General features: G+C 50.9%; 1 protein-coding gene across 1 annotated transcript; it reads left to right on the top strand.

The window, feature by feature from the left end:
- Nucleotides 1–721: 721 nt before the first annotated feature.
- Nucleotides 722–20,004, top strand: LOC142911145 (uncharacterized). Its single transcript, XM_076060234.1, has 13 exons — nucleotides 722–767; nucleotides 1,071–1,136; nucleotides 3,011–3,148; nucleotides 3,757–3,955; nucleotides 4,385–4,563; nucleotides 8,260–8,636; nucleotides 8,836–9,001; nucleotides 9,821–10,180; nucleotides 17,396–17,479; nucleotides 18,142–18,484; nucleotides 18,617–18,677; nucleotides 19,415–19,516; nucleotides 19,735–20,004. The coding sequence occupies exons 3-13, from the start codon at nucleotides 3,055–3,057 to the stop codon at nucleotides 19,780–19,782; spliced, it is 2,013 nt and encodes a 670-aa protein (XP_075916349.1). The 5' UTR covers nucleotides 722–767; nucleotides 1,071–1,136; nucleotides 3,011–3,054; the 3' UTR covers nucleotides 19,783–20,004.
- Nucleotides 20,005–20,198: the final 194 nt, after the last annotated feature.

The raw sequence follows: 20,198 nt of genomic DNA, 5'->3' as shown, positions 1-20,198 counted from the left end.
AGGCACACACACAGAGACAGGCACACACAGAGATACAGGTACACACAGTGTGTACACACTGTACACACACACTGTACACACACACAGTGTACACACACACAGTCTGTACACAGAAATAGTGTGTACACACAGAAACTGTGTACACACACACTGTGTACATACACAGTGTACACACACACACAGTCTGTACACACACACTGTGTACACACAGAAACAGTGTGTACACACAACAGTGTGTACACACAGTAATGTCCACGTTGTAGTTGCTGAGCTCTCGCACCCAAGGGGTCTCTGTTCAAGAGATGGAGCAATGGAAAATGAATGTAAATCAACTTAAACTCCATCCCCACTCTGTGACGTCACCACTTAGCATGACCTCATCGGTGTGAAACGCCAGGGGGAGGTGTGCCTCGCTAGTGACGTCATGTCACCAAGGTATTCACCCCACCCCCGTCCACCGCGCCCTTGAGCGTGACGTTACCTCTGCTTGGTCACTGCCGATATCTGTTCCGGTACAATCCTTATTTGGGCAAAGCTACGCCCAGTGACTGGTGGCTCATTAACATAATGTGTTCGTGAAAGCCGTCGCGATTTTATTGGGACGGGTTCAGCACCTACGCCCCCATCCCTCGACATATGTCCCGGCCTCATTAACGTAATTTATTCAGTTAGAGAGCCGCTCGTGGGAGGGAAGTGACGTCATGCTACTTCCTGCTGCAGCGAGGCAACAGGAAGCTGCCGTGTGCGCGCTTGCACTGAAATTCGAGGTGAGAAATTCTCATTGTTGTGGTGGTGGTGGTCGTTGTGGTGGTGGTTGTTGTTGTTGTTTACCAAGGTAGAGCCTCTCTCTCTCTCAGGGATGTCAATTGAGTAGCAGCGAGCATGGAATCGATGTCCAGGTTGGAACTTTACAACGCGGGGCCTCGCCACGCGGGGCCTTGCCTCCTGCCCTCGCCTGATTGCATTCACTTTAATGATGTCGCTTAAGTTTAATTTGTCTTCACCCGGCTCGCCACTTTGTAACTTTGTTTTATTGTAAATGTTCACGCATTTTTTATTTTTTTCACCAGGCCAAACCCGCTTGGGCTGCTATACCGCTCTTGTTATCAGAAGCGACCTGCCCACAACAACACATGGTGAGGCTTTGTCAACGTGTGTGAATGTTTTGACTTAAAACTTTGGTGACTGCAGGAATTAATATTCTTGGTTCTTTCGGTAAAGTCACGTTGAAGGGAAACAATCAAATAATAAAAATATATATAAAACAATATAATTCTCACGACGGAGACAATTTCAACCGAGAAGATGGATTCTGGCTTAGCAATCATTGGAAGGATTTGATAAACCATTTCGGGTCTTAATTGATTGTTCACGCTTACGGTGGCTTTCAGGCAACATACATTAATTTTTCGTCTCCCCCCTCCTCTTTTCCGAACATAGATGGACTCGTCCTTCTAAACAAACTGTCAAATCGCTCTCCGTGGTGCTAATGTTTAAGATAAATACAAACCGCCACTTTTTTCAAATGTTCTTGCCGTTGGTTTTCACACCTGATGATGACTGCTTGTGTTACAGTCGAAACGTCGTGAGAATTTAATTGTTTTATATATTTTTTATTATTTTATTGTTTCCCTTCAACGTGACTTTACCGAAAGAACCAAGAATATATAAAACATTTGCACTCTTAAGTCGCTTGCCTAATTGCCTCAGCAACTCGGTGTTTCGTATCGAACCTCATCTCAAACAATGGAAGGGCGCCCCCTAGTGGCAGCTGCCCCTGTGTGGCACAAGGTGGCCCTGCACCGGCCTGCACGTGGACATGAGTCTGTCGGTAGGGGGCGATCATTGACGCGTCATCTCCCTTGTGGAGTTTCTGGATAGTGTTACTGGAATTGCCACAATTTTGACACCAACGTGCAATGTGCGTTGTGAGTGACACAGTGGTTTGACATCCGCTGTTAAGCAGACTGCACAGAGGATGTACTTTCTACGGCAGCTGAAGAAATTCAACCTGCCAAAGACAATGATGGTGCAATTCTATAAAGCGATCATTGAATCCATCCTCACATCCTCCATAACCGTCTGGTATGCTGCTGCCACTGCCAAGGGCAAGAGCAGACTGCAGCGTATCATCCACACTGCTGAGAAGGTAATTGCCTGCAATCTACCAACCCTCGAGGACCTGCACACGACAAGGACCATGAGGCGAGCGAGGAAGATTGAGGCCGATTCCTCCCACCCTGGACACTCTCTGTTTCAGCTACTCCCCTCCGGCAGAAGGCTTCGGTCCATCAGGACCAAAACCTCACGCCATAAAAACAGCTTCTTCCCATCTGCTGCTGGCCTGTTAAACAAGGCCAAGGGCTAACACTGTTTTTAACATTTTATCTACATGATGAAACCTTGCCGATATTAACTATGTTAACCTATTTGTATTTTTTATTTTTAAATTACTTAAAGCTATTTTATATTCGATATTTATTCAATTGTATATACTTCAGCCCCTTGGTGTTAGTTAGACTTTTAACCCTTATTATAGTAAGACTTGTTTAAAACTTATTTAAGATTTTAGATTCCTATATGTTGAATGTATGCACCATCCTGCCAAAGTAAATTCCGTGTTGGTGTGAACTTTCATGGCGAATAAAACCCTTTCTGATTCTGATTCATAGACTACAATGTTATCTCAATAGGAATCGATTCTAAACGCTCTCCTTTTCTAACACAATCGATTCTCATGGTAGGTATCCCAATGGGATTCGATTCTATGCGCTTTAAATCACTAGCTAGATCGATTCCTATGTTATTAGAACAAATCGCCATAATCAATTCCCATGTTATCGAAAATGTATTCGATTCCATTTTACACTCACGACCAACGTCAATTCCAATGCAGTCCCGATAGGGATCGATGCCATCGGCTACATTTTTGACCACTATCGATTCGCATTTGTTATCCCCATAGGAATCGATCCGATTTTTTTATTTAACCTTTAATCGATTTCCTCAGCACGTGACTTGGGTGAGGCGGGCGCTTGGCTGCGTGTGGGGTTAATGGCGATGTCGAAACTCTACAAACTTGGCCTACTCTTCCCCTTCATCCTGCCTCTCCTCCTCCTCCACCACCTCGTCACGTGCAGCAGCCACGGTGAGCAGAGCCCGAGGTGGTCGATAAATCGGGTGCCAGGTTGTGATTGTGTGGAGAGTGGTGGTGCAGTGGTTAGCGCACTGTGTGAGTGTGGGGAGTGGTGGTGCAGTGGTTAGCGCACTGTGTGTGTGTGGGGAGTGGTGGTGCAGTGGATAGCGCACTGTGTGTGTGTGAGTGGGGAGTGGTGGTGCAGTGGTTAGCGCACTGTGTGTGAGTGTGTGGGGAGTGGTGGTGCAGTGGTTAGCGCACTGTGTGTGGGGAGTGGTGGTGCAGTGGTTAACGCACTGTATGTGTGTGGGGAGTGGTGGTGCAGTGGTTAACGCACTGTGTGTATGTGAGTGGGGAGTGGTGGTGCAGTGGTTAGCGCACTGTGTGTGTGTGAGTGGGGAGTGGTGGTGCAGTGGTTAGCGCACTGTGTGGGTGTGAGTGGGGAGTGGTGGTGCAGTGGTTAACGCACTGTGTGTGTGGAGTGGTGGTGCAGTGGTTAGCACACTGTGTGTGTAAGTGTGTGGGGAGTGGTGGTGCAGTGGTTAACGCACTGTGTGTGAGTGAGGAGTGGTGGTGCAGTGGTTAGCGCACTCTTGAGTGTTTTTTCCCCATCTGCCCAGCTCCGCTGTTCCCACTGAATGTTCGTTTGGAGTCTCGAGACCTCCTGGCGACCCTTTGCTGGGACCCCGTTGAAGCGGCTCCCAGTGGGGATGGAGGGGATAGACCCCCACTTGTTGATCCTTTAACCATCAACTCGACCACCACGACCACGACCAACTCAACGTTTCTGAATGTTACATACAGAGTTCAGAGCAAACTGTGAGATGCTCACTCACTCAGCCACTCACTCACCAACCCACTCACCCACTCACTAACCCACTCACTTACCCACTCACTCACCAACCCACTCACCCACTCACTCACTCACCAACTCACTCACTCAGCCACTCACTCACCAACCCACTCACCCACTCACTCACCAACCAACTTACCCACTCACCCACTCACTCACCAACCCACTCACCAACCCACTCACTCACCAACCCACTCACTCACCCACTCAATCACCCACTCACCCATTCACCCACTCACTCACCAACCCATTCACCCACTCACCAACCCACTCACCCACTCACTCACCAACCCACTCATCCACCAACCCACTCACTCACACACACACACACGTCTCTCTCACCCACTGGCTCCTCACCACCCTCACCACTCCTCCCTGTGTCTCTGTCTGCGCAGCTTCAGACGAGCCCGCTGGCAGACCGTCTGCGCTGCAACAACGGAGACACGGTGCGACGTCTCCTCGGCGCTGGACGATCCCGGTGACCGCTACCCCCTCCGTGTGAGATTCTCCTTCTCATCCTCGCCGTCACGATCCTCACCCTGGGTCGCGGTTGTGGTCCTGCCCTTGATGGAAAGTGAGTGGCACGAGATTGTACATATGCCTGTGTCTCTGTGTGTGTGTCTCTCTCTCTGTGTCTCTGTGTGTGTGTCTCTGTGTCTCTGTGTGTGTGTCTCTCTGTGTGTCTCTCTCTCTGTGTCTCTGTGTGTGTGTGTCTCTCTGTGTCTCTCTCTCTGTGTCTCTCTTTGTCCGTGTCTGTCTGGTGCTCACTAACAGCACTTGCCCCAACGGTATTTTTCAGGCTACACGGAGGATCTTTGTCATCTTTGTCTGTGTGTGTCGCTGTGTATGTCTGTGACTCTTTCTGCCTGTGTGTGTGTCTTCGGCTCACAAGGGGAGATCACACAAACTCCACTCACTCTGTAGGACAGGGGGAGATCACACAAACTCCACTCACTCACTCTGTAGCACAGGGGGAGATCACACAAACTCCACTCACTCACTCTGTAGGACAGGGGGAGATCACACAAACTCCACTCACTCACTCTGTAGCACAGGGGGAGATCACACAAACTCCACTCACTCACTCTGTAGGACAGGGGGAGATCACACAAACTCCACTCACTCTGTAGGACAGGGAGAGATCACACAAACTCCACTCACTCACTCTGTAGCACAGGGGGAGATCACACAAACTCCACTCACTCACTCTGTAGGACAGGGGGAGATCATACAAACTCCACTCACTCATTCACTCACTGTAGGACAGGGAGAGATCACACAAACTCCACTCACTCTGTAGGAGAGGGGGAGATCACACAAACTCCACTCACTCTGTAGGACAGGGGGAGATCACACAAACTCCACTCACTCTGTAGGACAGGGGGAGATCACACAAACTCCACTCACTCACTCTGTAGGACAGGGAGAGATCACACAAACTCCACTCACTCACTCTGTAGGACAGGGGGAGATCACACAAACTCCACTCACTCTGTAGGACAGGGGGAGATCACGCAAACTCCACTCACTCTGTAGGACAGGGGGAGATCACACAAACTCCACTCACTCACTCTGTAGGACAGGGGGAGATCACACGAACTCCACTCACTCACTCTATAGAACAGGGGGAGATCACACAAACTCCACTCACTCTGTAGGACAGGGGGAGATCACACAAACTCCACTCACTCTGTAGAACAGGGGGAGATCATACAAACTCCACTCACTCTGTAGGACAGGGGAAGATCACACAAACTCCACTCAATCACTCTGTTGGACAGGGGGAGATCACACAAACTCCACTCACACACTCTGTAGGACAGGGGGAGATCACACAAACTCCACTCACTCACTCTGTAGGACAGGGGGAGATCACACAAACTCCACTCACTCACTCTGTAGGACAGGGGGAGATCACACAAACTCCACTCACTCTGTAGGACAGGGGGAGATCACACAAACTCCACTCACTCTGTAGAACAGGGGGAGATCACACAAACTCCACACACTCACTCTGTAGGACAGGGGGAGATCACACAAACTCCACTCGCTCTGTAGGACAGGGGGAGATCACACAAACTCCACTCACACACTCTGTAGGACAGGGGGAGATCACACAAACTCCACTCACACACTCTGTAGAACAGGGGGAGATCGCACAAACTCCACTCACTCTGTAGGACAGGGGGAGATCACACAAACTCCACACACTCTGTAGGACAGGGGGAGATCACACAAACTCCACTCACACTGTAGAACAGGGGGAGATCACACAAACTCCACTCACTCACTCTGTAGGACAGGGGGAGATCACACGAACTCCACTCACTCACTCTATAGAACAGGGGGAGATCACACAAACTCCACTCACTCTGTAGGACAGGGGGAGATCACACAAACTCCACTCACTCTGTAGAACAGGGGGAGATCATACAAACTCCACTCACTCTGTAGGACAGGGGAAGATCACACAAACTCCACTCAATCACTCTGTTGGACAGGGGGAGATCACACAAACTCCACTCACACACTCTGTAGGACAGGGGGAGATCACACAAACTCCACTCACTCACTCTGTAGGACAGGGGGAGATCACACAAACTCCACTCACTCACTCTGTAGGACAGGGGGAGATCACACAAACTCCACTCACTCTGTAGGACAGGGGGAGATCACACAAACTCCACTCGCTCTGTAGGACAGGGGGAGATCACACAAACTCCACTCACACACTCTGTAGGACAGGGGGAGATCACACAAACTCCACTCACACACTCTGTAGAACAGGGGGAGATCGCACAAACTCCACTCACTCTGTAGGACAGGGGGAGATCACACAAACTCCACACACTCTGTAGGACAGGGGGAGATCACACAAACTCCACTCACACTGTAGAACAGGGGGAGATCACACAAACTCCACACACTCTGTAGGACAGGGGGAGATCACACAAACTCCACTCACACACTGTAGAACAGGGAGAGATCACACAAACTCCACTCACTCACTCTGTAGGACAGGGGGAGATCACATAAACTCCACTCACTCTGTAGGACAGGGGGAGATCACACAAACTCCACTCACTCTATAAAACAGGGGGAGATCACACGAAGTCCATTCACTCACTCTGTAGGACAGGGGGTGATCATACAAACTCCACTCACTCACTCTGTAGGACAGGGGGAGATCACACAAACTCCACTCACACACTCTGTAGAACAGGGGGAGATCACACAAACTCCACTTACTCTGTAGAACAGGGGGTGATCATACAAACTCCACTCACTCTGTAGAACAAGGGGAGATCACACAAACTCCACTCACTCTGTAGGACAGGGGGAGATCACACAAAGTCCACTCACTCACTCTGTAAGAAAGGGAGAGATCACACAAACTCCACTCACACACTCTGTAGAACAGGGGGAGATCACACAAACTCCACTCACTCACTCTGTAGGACAGGGGGAGATCACACAAACTCCACTCACTCACTCTGTAGAACAGGGGGAGATCACACAAACTCCACTCACTCTGTAGAACAGGGGGAGATCATACAAACTCCACTCACTCTGTAGGACAGGGGGAGATCACACAAACTCCACTCACTCTGTAGGACAGGAGGAGATCACACCAACTCCACTCGCTTTGTAGGACAGGGGGAGATCACACAAACTCCACACACACTGTAGGGCAGGGAGAGATCACACAAACTCCATTCGCTCACTCTGTAGAACAGGGGGAGATCACACAAACTCCACTCACACTGTAGAACAGGGGGAGATCACACAAACTCCACTCACTCTGTAGGACAGCGGGAGATCACACAAACTCCACTCACTCTGTAGGACAGGGGGAGATCACACAAACTCCACTCACTCTGTAGAACGGGGAGATCATACAAACTCCACTCACACTCACTCTGTAGAACAGGGGGAGATCACACAAACGCCACTCACTCACTCTGTAGGACAGGGGGAGATCACACAAACTCCACTCGCTCTGTAGGACAGGGGGAGATCACACAAACTCCACACACTCTGTAGGACAGGGGGAGATCACAGAAACTCCACTCACACACTCTGTAGAACAGGGGGAGATCACACAAACTCCACACACTCTGTAGGACAGGGGGAGATCACACAAACTCCACTCACACGCTCTGTAGGACAGGGGGAGATCACACAAACTCCACTCACTCACTCACTCTGTAGAACAGGGAGAGATCACACAAACATCCCTCGCCATGACCCCCCCTCTCCCGTGTCTCAGCTGTGCTCAGCGCTCCGTCGTTCACCCTGAGACTCGACAAACTGACGCGGGGGGAGGAGGAGGAGGAGGGCGATGGTGGTGAGGATGAGGATGAGGAGTGCGGTGTTGTGGGTGACGATGAAGACAACGACGATGATGGCTACAGCGACAACGACGACGGCGATGACGATGACCGTGACGGCGGTGACGATGACCGCCGTGATGACGGTGGTTCTGGGGTGGCTGGGGAGTTGGAGGCGGTGGTCGACGGAGAGCCGGAGGTGCGGAAGCTGTCGTTGTTGGTCTCCGTCGGGCGGGGGTGGAGGGCGCTGGTGTCGCACGACGTGAAGTTCCACCATCAGGTTGACATTTCGACAAGAGGCGGCGTTCAACTCACGGTGAGAGATTGCGGGAGTTGTGACGGGGGTCGGGAGGTTGTGGCGGGAGATGTGCGTGGTTGAGTGGGTGGGTGGCGATGCTGCTACTGATGATGATGATACTACCAATGACACTACTACTGATGATGCTACTACTGATGATGATGCTGTTGCTGCTACTACTACTGCTGCTACTACTGATGATGATGCTTACTGCCAGGAGCGCTTCATCGGATGCCGGTACCAACACCGAATGATGCTTCTGCCGGGACGCGAGGATGAGTACTGCGTCCGCGTGAGAATGGTAGCCGACTTGCCACGGTGGAAGGCAGGGGAGTGGTCTCCACTGTCGTGTGTCTCCGTCCCTCCACCACACAGCACCGTGGGTGAGTGGGTGGCTGGGTGAATGAGTGAGAGGTATTTTTGTGCGTGTGAAGTGGGTCTCTGTGTGAGTAGTCTTGTGGATCTCTATGAGTGGTCTATGGGTCTCTGTGTGAGTAGTCTTGTGGGTCTCTGAGTGGTCTATGGGACTCTGCGTGAGTAGTCTATGAGTTTCTATGAGTAGTCTATGGATTTCGATTTAAAGCTTTCGTGACTGCAAGGATTCATCTTTGGTTCTTTCGGTAAAGTCACCACGTAGAATGAGAATAAAATAAATTGATAAAATAAAATAACACAATAATATTCTCACGACGTTTCGGCCACAACACAAGCGGCCTTCATCAGGTGAAGGGACGAGACTGTCTGGAGGACAGCGCTGGAGCGAACACGAGGACAGCGCTGGAGCGAACACAGCCACGCTCAGACCAGCGCTGTCCTCCAGACAGTCTCGTTCCTTCACCTGATGATGGCCGCTTGTGTTGTGGCCGATACGTCGTAAGAATATTATTGTGTTATTTTATCAATTTATTATTTTATTCTCATTCTACGTGACTTTATCGAAATTACCAAAGAGGATAGTCTATGGGTCTCTATGAGTACTCTATGGATCTCTGCGTGAGTAGTCTTGTCGGTCTCTAAGTCGTCTATGGGACTCTGCGTGAGTAGTCTATGGGTCTCTATGAGTAGTCTATGGGTCTCTGTGAGTAGTCTATGGGTGTCTGTGTGAGTAGTTTATGGGTCTCTATGAGTAGTCTATGGGTCTCTGAGTAGTCTATGGGTCTCTATGAGTAGTCTATGGGTCTCTGTGTTGTCTTCCCACCCAGCCCCTCGTGTGGGTGTCGACACGGACGGCCAGGTCACGGCGGTGGTCGGCCAGAAGGTGGCGCTGCTGCGCTGCGTTCTGTGGGGTGCGGCCGTGGTGGTGGTGCAGGCCAACTGGCTGAAGGCCTCCCGTGGCAACGTCTGGGCGGGGGCCAATTTGGCCGCACTCAGCCCGCTGCACGGCACGGCGTACTCCAACTCGTCCCTCGCGGGCCGACTGCGGTTCCGCGTTGGGGGGCCTCCCGGCGACGTCTCGCTGGAGCTGCTGGACGTGCGGGCTGGCGACGGGGGCCTCTTCCTCTGCCACGTGGCCACCTTCCCCCACGACAACTTCGAGGGGAGGGTCAACCTCTCTGTCATCGGTGAGGATTGACACTGCCCCACGCAGAGACCCATAGACTCATCATGCAGAGACCCATAGACTACTCACGCAGACACCCATAGACTACTCACACAGAGACCCATAGCCTACTCACACAGAAACCCATAGACTACTCACACAGACACCCATAGACTACTCACACAGACACCCATAGACTACTCACACAGACACCCATAGACTACTCACACAGACACCCATAGACTACTCACACGGACACCCATAGACTACTCACACGGACACCCATAGACTACTCACACAGAGATCCATAGACTACTCACACAGACACCCATAGACTACTCACACAGAGACCCATAGACTACTCACACAGACACCCATAGACTACTCACACAGACACCCATAGACTACTCACACAGACACCCATAGACTACTCACACAGAGACCCATAGACTACTCACACAGACACCCATAGACTACTCACACAGAGACCCATAGACTACTCACACAGACACCCATAGACTACTCACACAGACACCCATAGACTACTCACACAGAGACCCATAGACTCACACAGACACCCATAGACTACTCACACAGAGACCCATAGACTACTCACACAGAGACCCATAGACTCACACAGAGACCCATAGACTACTCACACAGACACCCATAGACTACTCACTCAGAGACCCATAGACTCACACAGAGACCCATAGACTACTCACACAGACCCATAGAATACTCACACAGAGACCCATAGACTCATCACACAGAGACCCATAGACTACTCACACAGAGACCCATGGACTACTCACACAGACACCCATAGAATATTTACACAGAGACCCATAGACTACTCACACAGACACCCATAGACTACTCACACAGACACCCATAGACTACTCACAAAGAGACCCATAGACTACTTACACAGAGACCCATAGACTACTCACACAGACACTCATAGACTACTCACACAGAGACCCATAGATTACTCACACAGAGACCCATAGACTCATCACACAGACACCCATAGACTACTCACACAGAGACCCATAGACTCATCACACAGAGACCCATAGACTCACACTGAGACCCATAGACTACTCACACAGACACCCATAGACTACTCACACAGTCACCCATAGACTACTCACACAGAGACCCATAGACTCATCACACAGACACCCATAGACTACTCACACAGAGACCCATAGACTCACACTGAGACCCATAGACTCATCACACAGACACCCATAGACTACTCACACAGAGACCCATAGACTCACACTGAGACCCATAGACTCACACTGAGACCCATAGACTACTCACACAGACACCCATAGACTACTCACACAGACACCCATAGACTACTCACACAGAGACCCATAGACTCATCACACAGACACCCATAGACTACTCACACAGAGACCCATAGACTCATCACACAGAGACCCATAGACTCACACAGAGACCCATAGACTCACACAGAGACCCATAGTCTACTCACACAGAGACCCATAGACTCACACAGACACCCATAGACTACTCACACAGAGACCCATGGACTCATCACACAGACACCATAGACTACTCACTCAGAGACCCATAGACTACTCACACAGAGACCCATAGACTCATCACACAGACACCCATAGACTACTCACACAGAGACCCATAGACTCATCACACAGACACCCATAGACTACTCACACAGAGACCCATAGACTACTCACACAGACACCCATAGACTACTCACACAGAGACCCATAGACTACTCACACAGAGACCCATAGACTACTCACACAGAGACCCATAGACTCATCACACAGACACCCATAGACTACTCACACAGAGACCCATAGACTCATCACACAGACACCCATAGACTACTCACACAGAGAGCCATAGACTCACACAGAGACCCATAGACTCATCACACCGAGACCCATAGACTACTCACATAGAGACCCATAGACTACTCACACAGAGACCCATAGACTCACCACACAGACACCCATAGACTACTCACACAGAGACCCATAGACTACTCACACAGAGACCCATAGACTCATCACACAGACACCCATAGACTGACACAGAGACCCATAGACTACTCACACAGAGACCCATAGACTCACACAGACACCCATAGACTCACACAGAGACCCATAGACTACTCACACAGAGACCCATAGACTCACACAGAGACCCATAGACTCATCACACAGACACCCATAGACTACTCACACAGACACCCATAGACTACTCACACAGAGAGCCATAGACTCACACAGAGACCCATAGACTCATCACACCGAGACCCATAGACTACTCACATAGAGACCCATAGACTACTCACACAGAGACCCATAGACTCACCACACAGACACCCATAGACTACTCACACAGAGACCCATAGACTACTCACACAGAGACCCATAGACTCATCACACAGACACCCATAGACTGACACAGAGACCCATAGACTACTCACACAGAGACCCATAGACTCACACAGACACCCATAGACTCACACAGAGACCCATAGACTACTCACACAGAGACCCATAGACTCACACAGAGACCCATAGACTCATCACACAGACACCCATAGACTACTCACACAGACACCCATAGACTACTCACACAGAGACCCATAGACTACTCACACAGAAACCCATAGACTACTCACACAGACACCCATAGACTACTCACACAGAGACCCATAGACTCATCACACAGAGACCCATAGACTCACACAGAGACCCATAGACTCACACAGAGACCCATAGTCTACTCACACAGAGACCCATAGACTCACACAGACACCCATAGACTACTCACACAGAGACCCATGGACTCATCACACAGACACCATAGACTACTCACTCAGAGACCCATAGACTACTCACACAGAGACCCATAGACTCATCACACAGACACCCATAGACTACTCACACAGAGACCCATAGACTCATCACACAGACACCCATAGACTACTCACACAGAGACCCATAGACTCATCACACAGAGACCCATAGACTACTCACACAGAGACCCATAGACTCATCACACAGAGACCCATAGATTACTTACACAGAGACCCATAGACTACTCACACAGACACCCATAGACTACTCACACAGACACCCATAGACTACTCACACAGACACCCATAGACTACTCACACAGAGACCCATAGACTACTTACACAGAGACCCATAGACTACTCACACAGACACCCATAGACTACTCACACAGACACCCATAGACTACTCACACAGAGACCCATAGACTACTCACACAGAGACCCATAGACTCATCACACAGACACCCATAGACTACTCACACAGAGACCCATAGACTCATCACACAGACACCCATAGACTACTCACACAGAGACCCATAGACTACTCACACAGACACTCATAGACTACTCACACAGAGACCCATAGATTACTCACACAGAGACCCATAGACTCATCACACAGACACCCATAGACTACTCACACAGAGACCCATAGACTCATCACACAGAGACCCATAGACTCACACTGAGACCCATAGACTACTCACACAGTCACCCATAGACTACTCACACAGAGACCCATAGACTCATCACACAGACACCCATAGACTACTCACACAGAGACCCATAGACTCACACTGAGACCCATAGACTCATCACACAGACACCCATAGACTACTCACACAGAGACCCATAGACTCACACTGAGACCCATAGACTACTCACACAGACACCCATAGACTACTCACACAGACACCCATAGACTACTCACACAGAGACCCATAGACTCATCACACAGACACCCATAGACTACTCACACAGAGACCCATAGACTCATCACACAGAGACCCATAGACTCACACAGAGACCCATAGACTCACACAGAGACCCATAGTCTACTCACACAGAGACCCATAGACTCACACAGACACCCATAGACTACTCACACAGAGACCCATGGACTCATCACACAGACACCATAGACTACTCACTCAGAGACCCATAGACTACTCACACAGAGACACATAGACTCATCACACAGACACCCATAGACTACTCACACAGAGACCCATAGACTCATCACACAGACACCCATAGACTACTCACACAGAGACCCATAGACTCATCACACAGAGACCCATAGACTACTCACACAGAGACCCATAGACTCATCACACAGAGACCCATAGACTACTCACACAGACACCCATAGACTACTCACACAGACACCCATAGACTACTCACACAGACACCCATAGACTACTCACACAGAGACCCATAGACTACTCACACAGAGACCCATAGACTACTCACACAGACACCCATAGACTACTCACACAGACACCCATAGACTACTCACACAGAGACCCATAGACTACTCACACAGAGAGCCATAGACTCATCACACAGACACCCATAGACTACTCACACAGAGACCCATAGACTCATCACACAGACACCCATAGACTACTCACACAGAGAGCCATAGACTCACACAGAGACCCATAGACTCATCACACCGAGACCCATAGACTACTCACATAGAGACCCATAGACTACTCACAGAGACCCATAGACTCATCACACAGACACCCATAGACTGACACAGAGACCCATAGACTACTCACACAGAGACCCATAGACTCACACAGACACCTATAGACTCACACAGAGACCCATAGACTACTCACACAGAGACCCATAGACTCACACAGAGACCCATAGACTCATCACACAGACACCCATAGACTACTCACACAGACACCCATAGACTACTCACACAGAGACCCATAGACTACTCACACAGAAACCCATAGACTACTCACACAGACACCCATAGACTACTCACACAGAGACCCATAGACTCATCACACAGAGACCCATAGACTCACACAGAGACCCATAGTCTACTCACACAGAGACCCATAGACTCACACAGACACCCATAGACTACTCACACAGAGACCCATGGACTCATCACACGGACACCATAGACTACTCACTCAGAGACCCATAGACTACTCACACAGAGACCCATAGACTCATCACACAGACACCCATAGACTACTCACACAGAGACCCATAGACTCATCACACAGACACCCATAGACTACTCACACAGAGACCCATAGACTCATCACACAGAGACCCATAGACTACTCACACAGAGACCCATAGACTCATCACACAGAGACCCATAGATTACTTACACAGAGACCCATAGACTACTCACACAGACACCCATAGACTACTCACACAGACACCCATAGACTACTCACACAGACACCCATAGACTACTCACACAGAGACCCATAGACTACTTACACAGAGACCCATAGACTACTCACACAGACACCCATAGACTCATCACACAGACACCCATAGACTACTCACACAGAGACCCATAGACTCATCACACAGACACCCATAGACTCATCACACAGACACCCATAGACTACTCACACAGAGACCCATAGACTCATCACACAGACACCCATAGACTACTCACACAGAGAGCCATAGACTCACACAGAGACCCATAGACTCATCACACCGAGACCCATAGACTACTCACACAGAGACCCATAGACTCACCACACAGACACCCATAGACTACTCACACAGACACCCATAGACTACTCACACAGAGACCCATAGACTCATCACACAGACACCCATAGACTGACACAGAGACCCATAGACTACTCACACAGAGACCCATAGACTCCTCACACAGACACCCATAGACTCACACAGAGACCCATAGACTACTCACACAGAGACCCATAGACTCACACAGAGACCCATAGACTCATCACACAGACACCCATAGACTACTCACACAGACACCCATAGACTACTCACACAGACACCCATAGACTACTCACACAGAGACCCATAGACTACTCACAGAGAGACCCATAGACTCACACAGAGACCTATAGACTCATCACACCGAGACCCATAGACTACTCACACAGAGACCCATAGACTCACATGGAGACCCAAAGCTCATTATCTTCTGCAGATGTAGATGCCACTGGTTCTTCACGCTCTGCAGATGTAGATGCCACTGGTTCTTCACGTTCTGCAGATGTAGATGCCACTGGTTCTTCACGCTCTGCAGATGTAGATGCCACTGGTTCTTCACGTTCTACAGATGTAGATGCCGCTGGTTCTTCACGCTCTGCAGATGTAGATGCCGCTGATTCTTCACGTTCTGCAGATGTAGATGCCACTGGTTCTTCACGCTCTGCAGATGTAGATGCCACTGGTTCTTCATGTTCTGCAGATGTAGATGCCACTGGTTCTTCACGTTCTGCAGATGTAGATCCCACTGGTTCTTCACGCTCTGCAGATGTAGATGCCACTGGTTCTTCACGTTCTGCAGATGTAGATGCCACTGGTTCTTCACGTTCTGCAGATGGAGATGCCACTGGTTATTGACGTTCTCTTCACGTTCTGCAGATGTAGATGCCACTGGTTCTTCACGCTCTGCAGATGTAGATGCCACTGGTTCTTCACGCTCTGCAGATGTAGATGCCACTGGTTCTTCACGTTCAGCAGATGTAGATGCCACTGGTTCTTTACGTGCTACAGATGTAGATGCCACTGGTTCTTCACGTTCTGCAGATGTAGATGCCACTGGTTCTTCACGTTCTGCAGATGTAGATCCCACTGGTTCTTCACGCTCTGCAGATGTAGATGCCACTGGTTCTTCACGTTCTGCAGATGTAGATGCCACTGGTTCTTCACGTTCTGCAGATGGAGATGCCACTGGTTATTGACGTTCTCTTCACGTTCTGCAGATGTAGATGCCACTGGTTCTTCACGCTCTGCAGATGTAGATGCCACTGGTTCTTCACGCTCTGCAGATGTAGATGCCACTGGTTCTTCACGTTCAGCAGATGTAGATGCCACTGGTTCTTTACGTGCTACAGATGTACATGTCACTGTTTTTTTCGTATTCTGTTGATATTAATGTCACTGGTTCTTCTCGTTTTGCAGATGTAGATGCCACTGGTTCTTCACCTTTTGGAGATGTAGATGCCACTGGTTCTTCACCTTCTGGAGATGTAGATGCCACTGGTTCTTCACGTTCTACAGATGTAGATGCCACTGGTTCTTCACGCTCTGCAGATGTAGATGCCACTGGTTCTTCACGTTCTACAGATGTAAATGCCACTGGTTCTTCACGTTCTACAGATGTAGATGCCACCACCGCCGTCTGTTGCACGCCGGTTGAACTCACGACTTTCGGTCCGAACAGGCAACTGGACACACGAACAGGTTTGTTCGCATCTCTGAATGTTGCATGTGTGTGTGTCCGTGTACGTGTGTGTGTGTGTGCGTGTCCGTGTACGTGTGGGTGTGTGTGTGTGGGTGTGTGTGTGTCCGTGCACGTGTGTGTTGGTTTGTGTGTGTGTGTGTGTTGGTGCGTGTGTGCGTGTCCGTGTGTGTGTCCGTGTGTGTGTGCATGCATGTCTGTTCGTGTGTGTGTGTGTGTGTGCGTGTGCGTGTCTGTCCGTGTGCGTGTGCATGCATGTGTGTGTGCGTGTGTGTCCGTGTGCGTGTGTTTGCGTGTGTGTGTGTTCGTGTGTGTGTGTTGGTGCGTGTGTGTACGTGTGTGTGTGTTGGTGCGTGTGTGCGTGTCCGTGTGTGTGTGTGTGTGCATGCATGTCTGTTCGTGTGTGTGTGCGTGTCTGTCCGTGTGCGTGTGCATGCATGTGTGTGTGTGTGTGTGCGTGTGTCTGTGTGTGTGTGTGCGTGTGTGTTCGTGTGTGTGTGTCCGTGTGTGTGTTCGTGTGCGTGTGTGTGTGTGTGTCCATGTGCATGTGTGTGTATTGCGTGTGCGTGTGTGTGTGTCCCTGTTCTGGCCACCCATCCCCTCGTTTGTCACAATCACGGCCTTCACAGCTGCTGATACTCGCTAACAGCACCCGCCCCGACAGTCCGCCGGGGCCTTCACGGGGGAACTTTGTCTCCGTCCGTCCCTCCGTCTCGCTCCCTCGACCCGCAACGCCCGGGTGCGAGCGCCGCGAGCCTCAAAGCGCACCTAGCCTGGCGCGTGTGGTCATCGCGGCGGTTGTCGTCGTACTACGGCGGCACGCTGACGCCACGCGGGGGACCGTTTGGCCACGCAGAGAATTCTGCGGCGGCAGCGGCGGCGGGCCGGGCCAGCTGGGCCGCTCCGGCCGCGATCCTCGCCGTGTCCCTCGCCCTGGTGGCCACGCTGCTGCTGCTCTACCGCCACCGCCGTCAGCGTCAGCGTCGTCACGAGCCCTGGGGCCCCTCGTGAGTCGCTCGCTTCTCTCGGACGTCGGGCGGACGTCGGCGGTGCCCGCGGGGTCGTCTGTGTGACGACCTGCCGCTGTGCCCCCCCCCCACCACTACCCCACCACCCCCCCACTACCCACATGCGTGCAGGGAGGATCCCCCCACGCTCCCCAAGGCACCGCGGAGAAACGCGGCGGGCGACCGTGGCTCCGTGAGTGGCACACCGCCAGGACACAGAGGCCCAGTCCATCCGTGTCTCTCTCCGTATTCTGTGTAGTGTGTAGTGTAGTGTATAGTAGTGTAGTGTATAGTAGTGTAGTGTATAGTGTAGTATATAGTAGTGTAGTGTATATACAGAGACACAGTTAGACTCGACCTAAAGCTTTCGTGACTGCAGGAATTCATTTTCTTTGGGTCTTTAGGTAAAGTTGTGCCCACTTTGTATATGACCCTTGGGCTACACCCAACTTTAAAACTTTAAAACAGCCTGCTGCTTCAGCGGCTTTCATCCCCCTCTTTTCTCCTCCTGATGACGATTGCCAAAATAATACCCACAGACTCACCACACAGAGACCCATAGACTCACCACACAGAGACCCACAGACTCACCACACAGAGACCCATAGACTCACCACACAGAGACCCACAGACTCACCGCACAGAGACCCATAGACTCACCACACAGAGACCCACAGACTCACCACACAGCGACCCACAGACTCACCACACAGAGACGCATAGACTCACCACACAGAGACCCACAGACTCACCATACAGAGACCCACAGACTCACCACACAGAGACCCACAGACTCACCACACAGAGACCCATAGACTCACCACACAGAGACCCACAGACTCACCATACAGAGACCCACAGACTCACCACACACAGAGACCCACAGATTCACCACACACTGTGCGTGTTGTGGGGATGCTCCGTGTGTAGTTGCTAACGCTAGAGAGTGGCAACAAGGCGGATGAAGGGCTGCACGAGTTGCCACCGCAGCCTCAGCACCAAGACAGCGGAGCTGGAAGCTACGACTACGCGGTGAGGAGGGGTGGGTGGTGAGTGAGCGGTGAGCGAGCGGTGAGCAGTGAGCGGTGAGCGAGCGAGCGGTGAGCGGTGAGCGAGCGGTGAGCGAGTGTCCGCCCACATCACCGATGCTCCTGCTTAGGCTGAGTGAGCGATCCGCTTCTGGCCATCCCAGGGGGGGGGGGGTGGGTGGGGTCGGTCACCGTCTCTCTAATTTATTCCGACCCCCGCAGGTTTTCAAAGACGAAGATGACGACGAGGCGAGGGAGGAAGATTTTTGAGAAGCGGCTCGGGGTGGGGGGGGGGGAGGAGCGAGAGTGCTCCACCTTGCCGTGCTCCACCTTGCCGTGCTCCACCTTGCCGCGCCCCATCTTGCCGTGGTTGCCGGGGCAACGCCGGGGCTTGTCGCTTCGCGAGCGGGTGAACCCCCCCAGAAAGAACCAAGAAGATTTGTTGTTGTTTGATCCCAACTGAATTTCGATTTAAAGCTTTCGTGACTGCAATGATTCATCTTGTTTGGTTCTTTCGGTAAAGTCACGTAGAATGAGAATAAAATAATAAATTGATAAAATAAAATAACACAATAATATTCTCACGACGTTTCGGCCACAACACAAGCGGCCTTCATCAGGTGAAGGGGCGAGACTGTCTGGTAGGACAGCGCTGGAGTGAAAGAGCCACGTTCAGATCACGGCCT

This window comes from Petromyzon marinus, unplaced genomic scaffold (assembly GCF_048934315.1).
Source record: "Petromyzon marinus isolate PM22_M1 ecotype Great Lakes invasive population unplaced genomic scaffold, UKy_Petmar_22M1.pri1.0 PM_G_Scaffold_17, whole genome shotgun sequence".
NCBI lineage: Eukaryota > Metazoa > Chordata > Hyperoartia > Petromyzontiformes > Petromyzontidae > Petromyzon > Petromyzon marinus.
This window is presented reverse-complemented; position numbering and strand designations above follow the sequence as displayed.

Bases quoted from the DNA above. Each gene is read 5' to 3' on its own strand.
- LOC142911145 (XM_076060234.1), top strand. From the start codon at position 3,055: ATGGCGATGTCGAAACTCTACAAACTTGGCCTACTCTTCCCCTTCATC. The intron at 3,956-4,384 runs GTGAGATGCTCA...CTGTCTGCGCAG, and splicing joins TACAGAGTTCAGAGCAAACT to CTTCAGACGAGCCCGCTGGC. The intron at 8,637-8,835 runs GTGAGAGATTGC...GCTTACTGCCAG, and splicing joins GAGGCGGCGTTCAACTCACG to GAGCGCTTCATCGGATGCCG.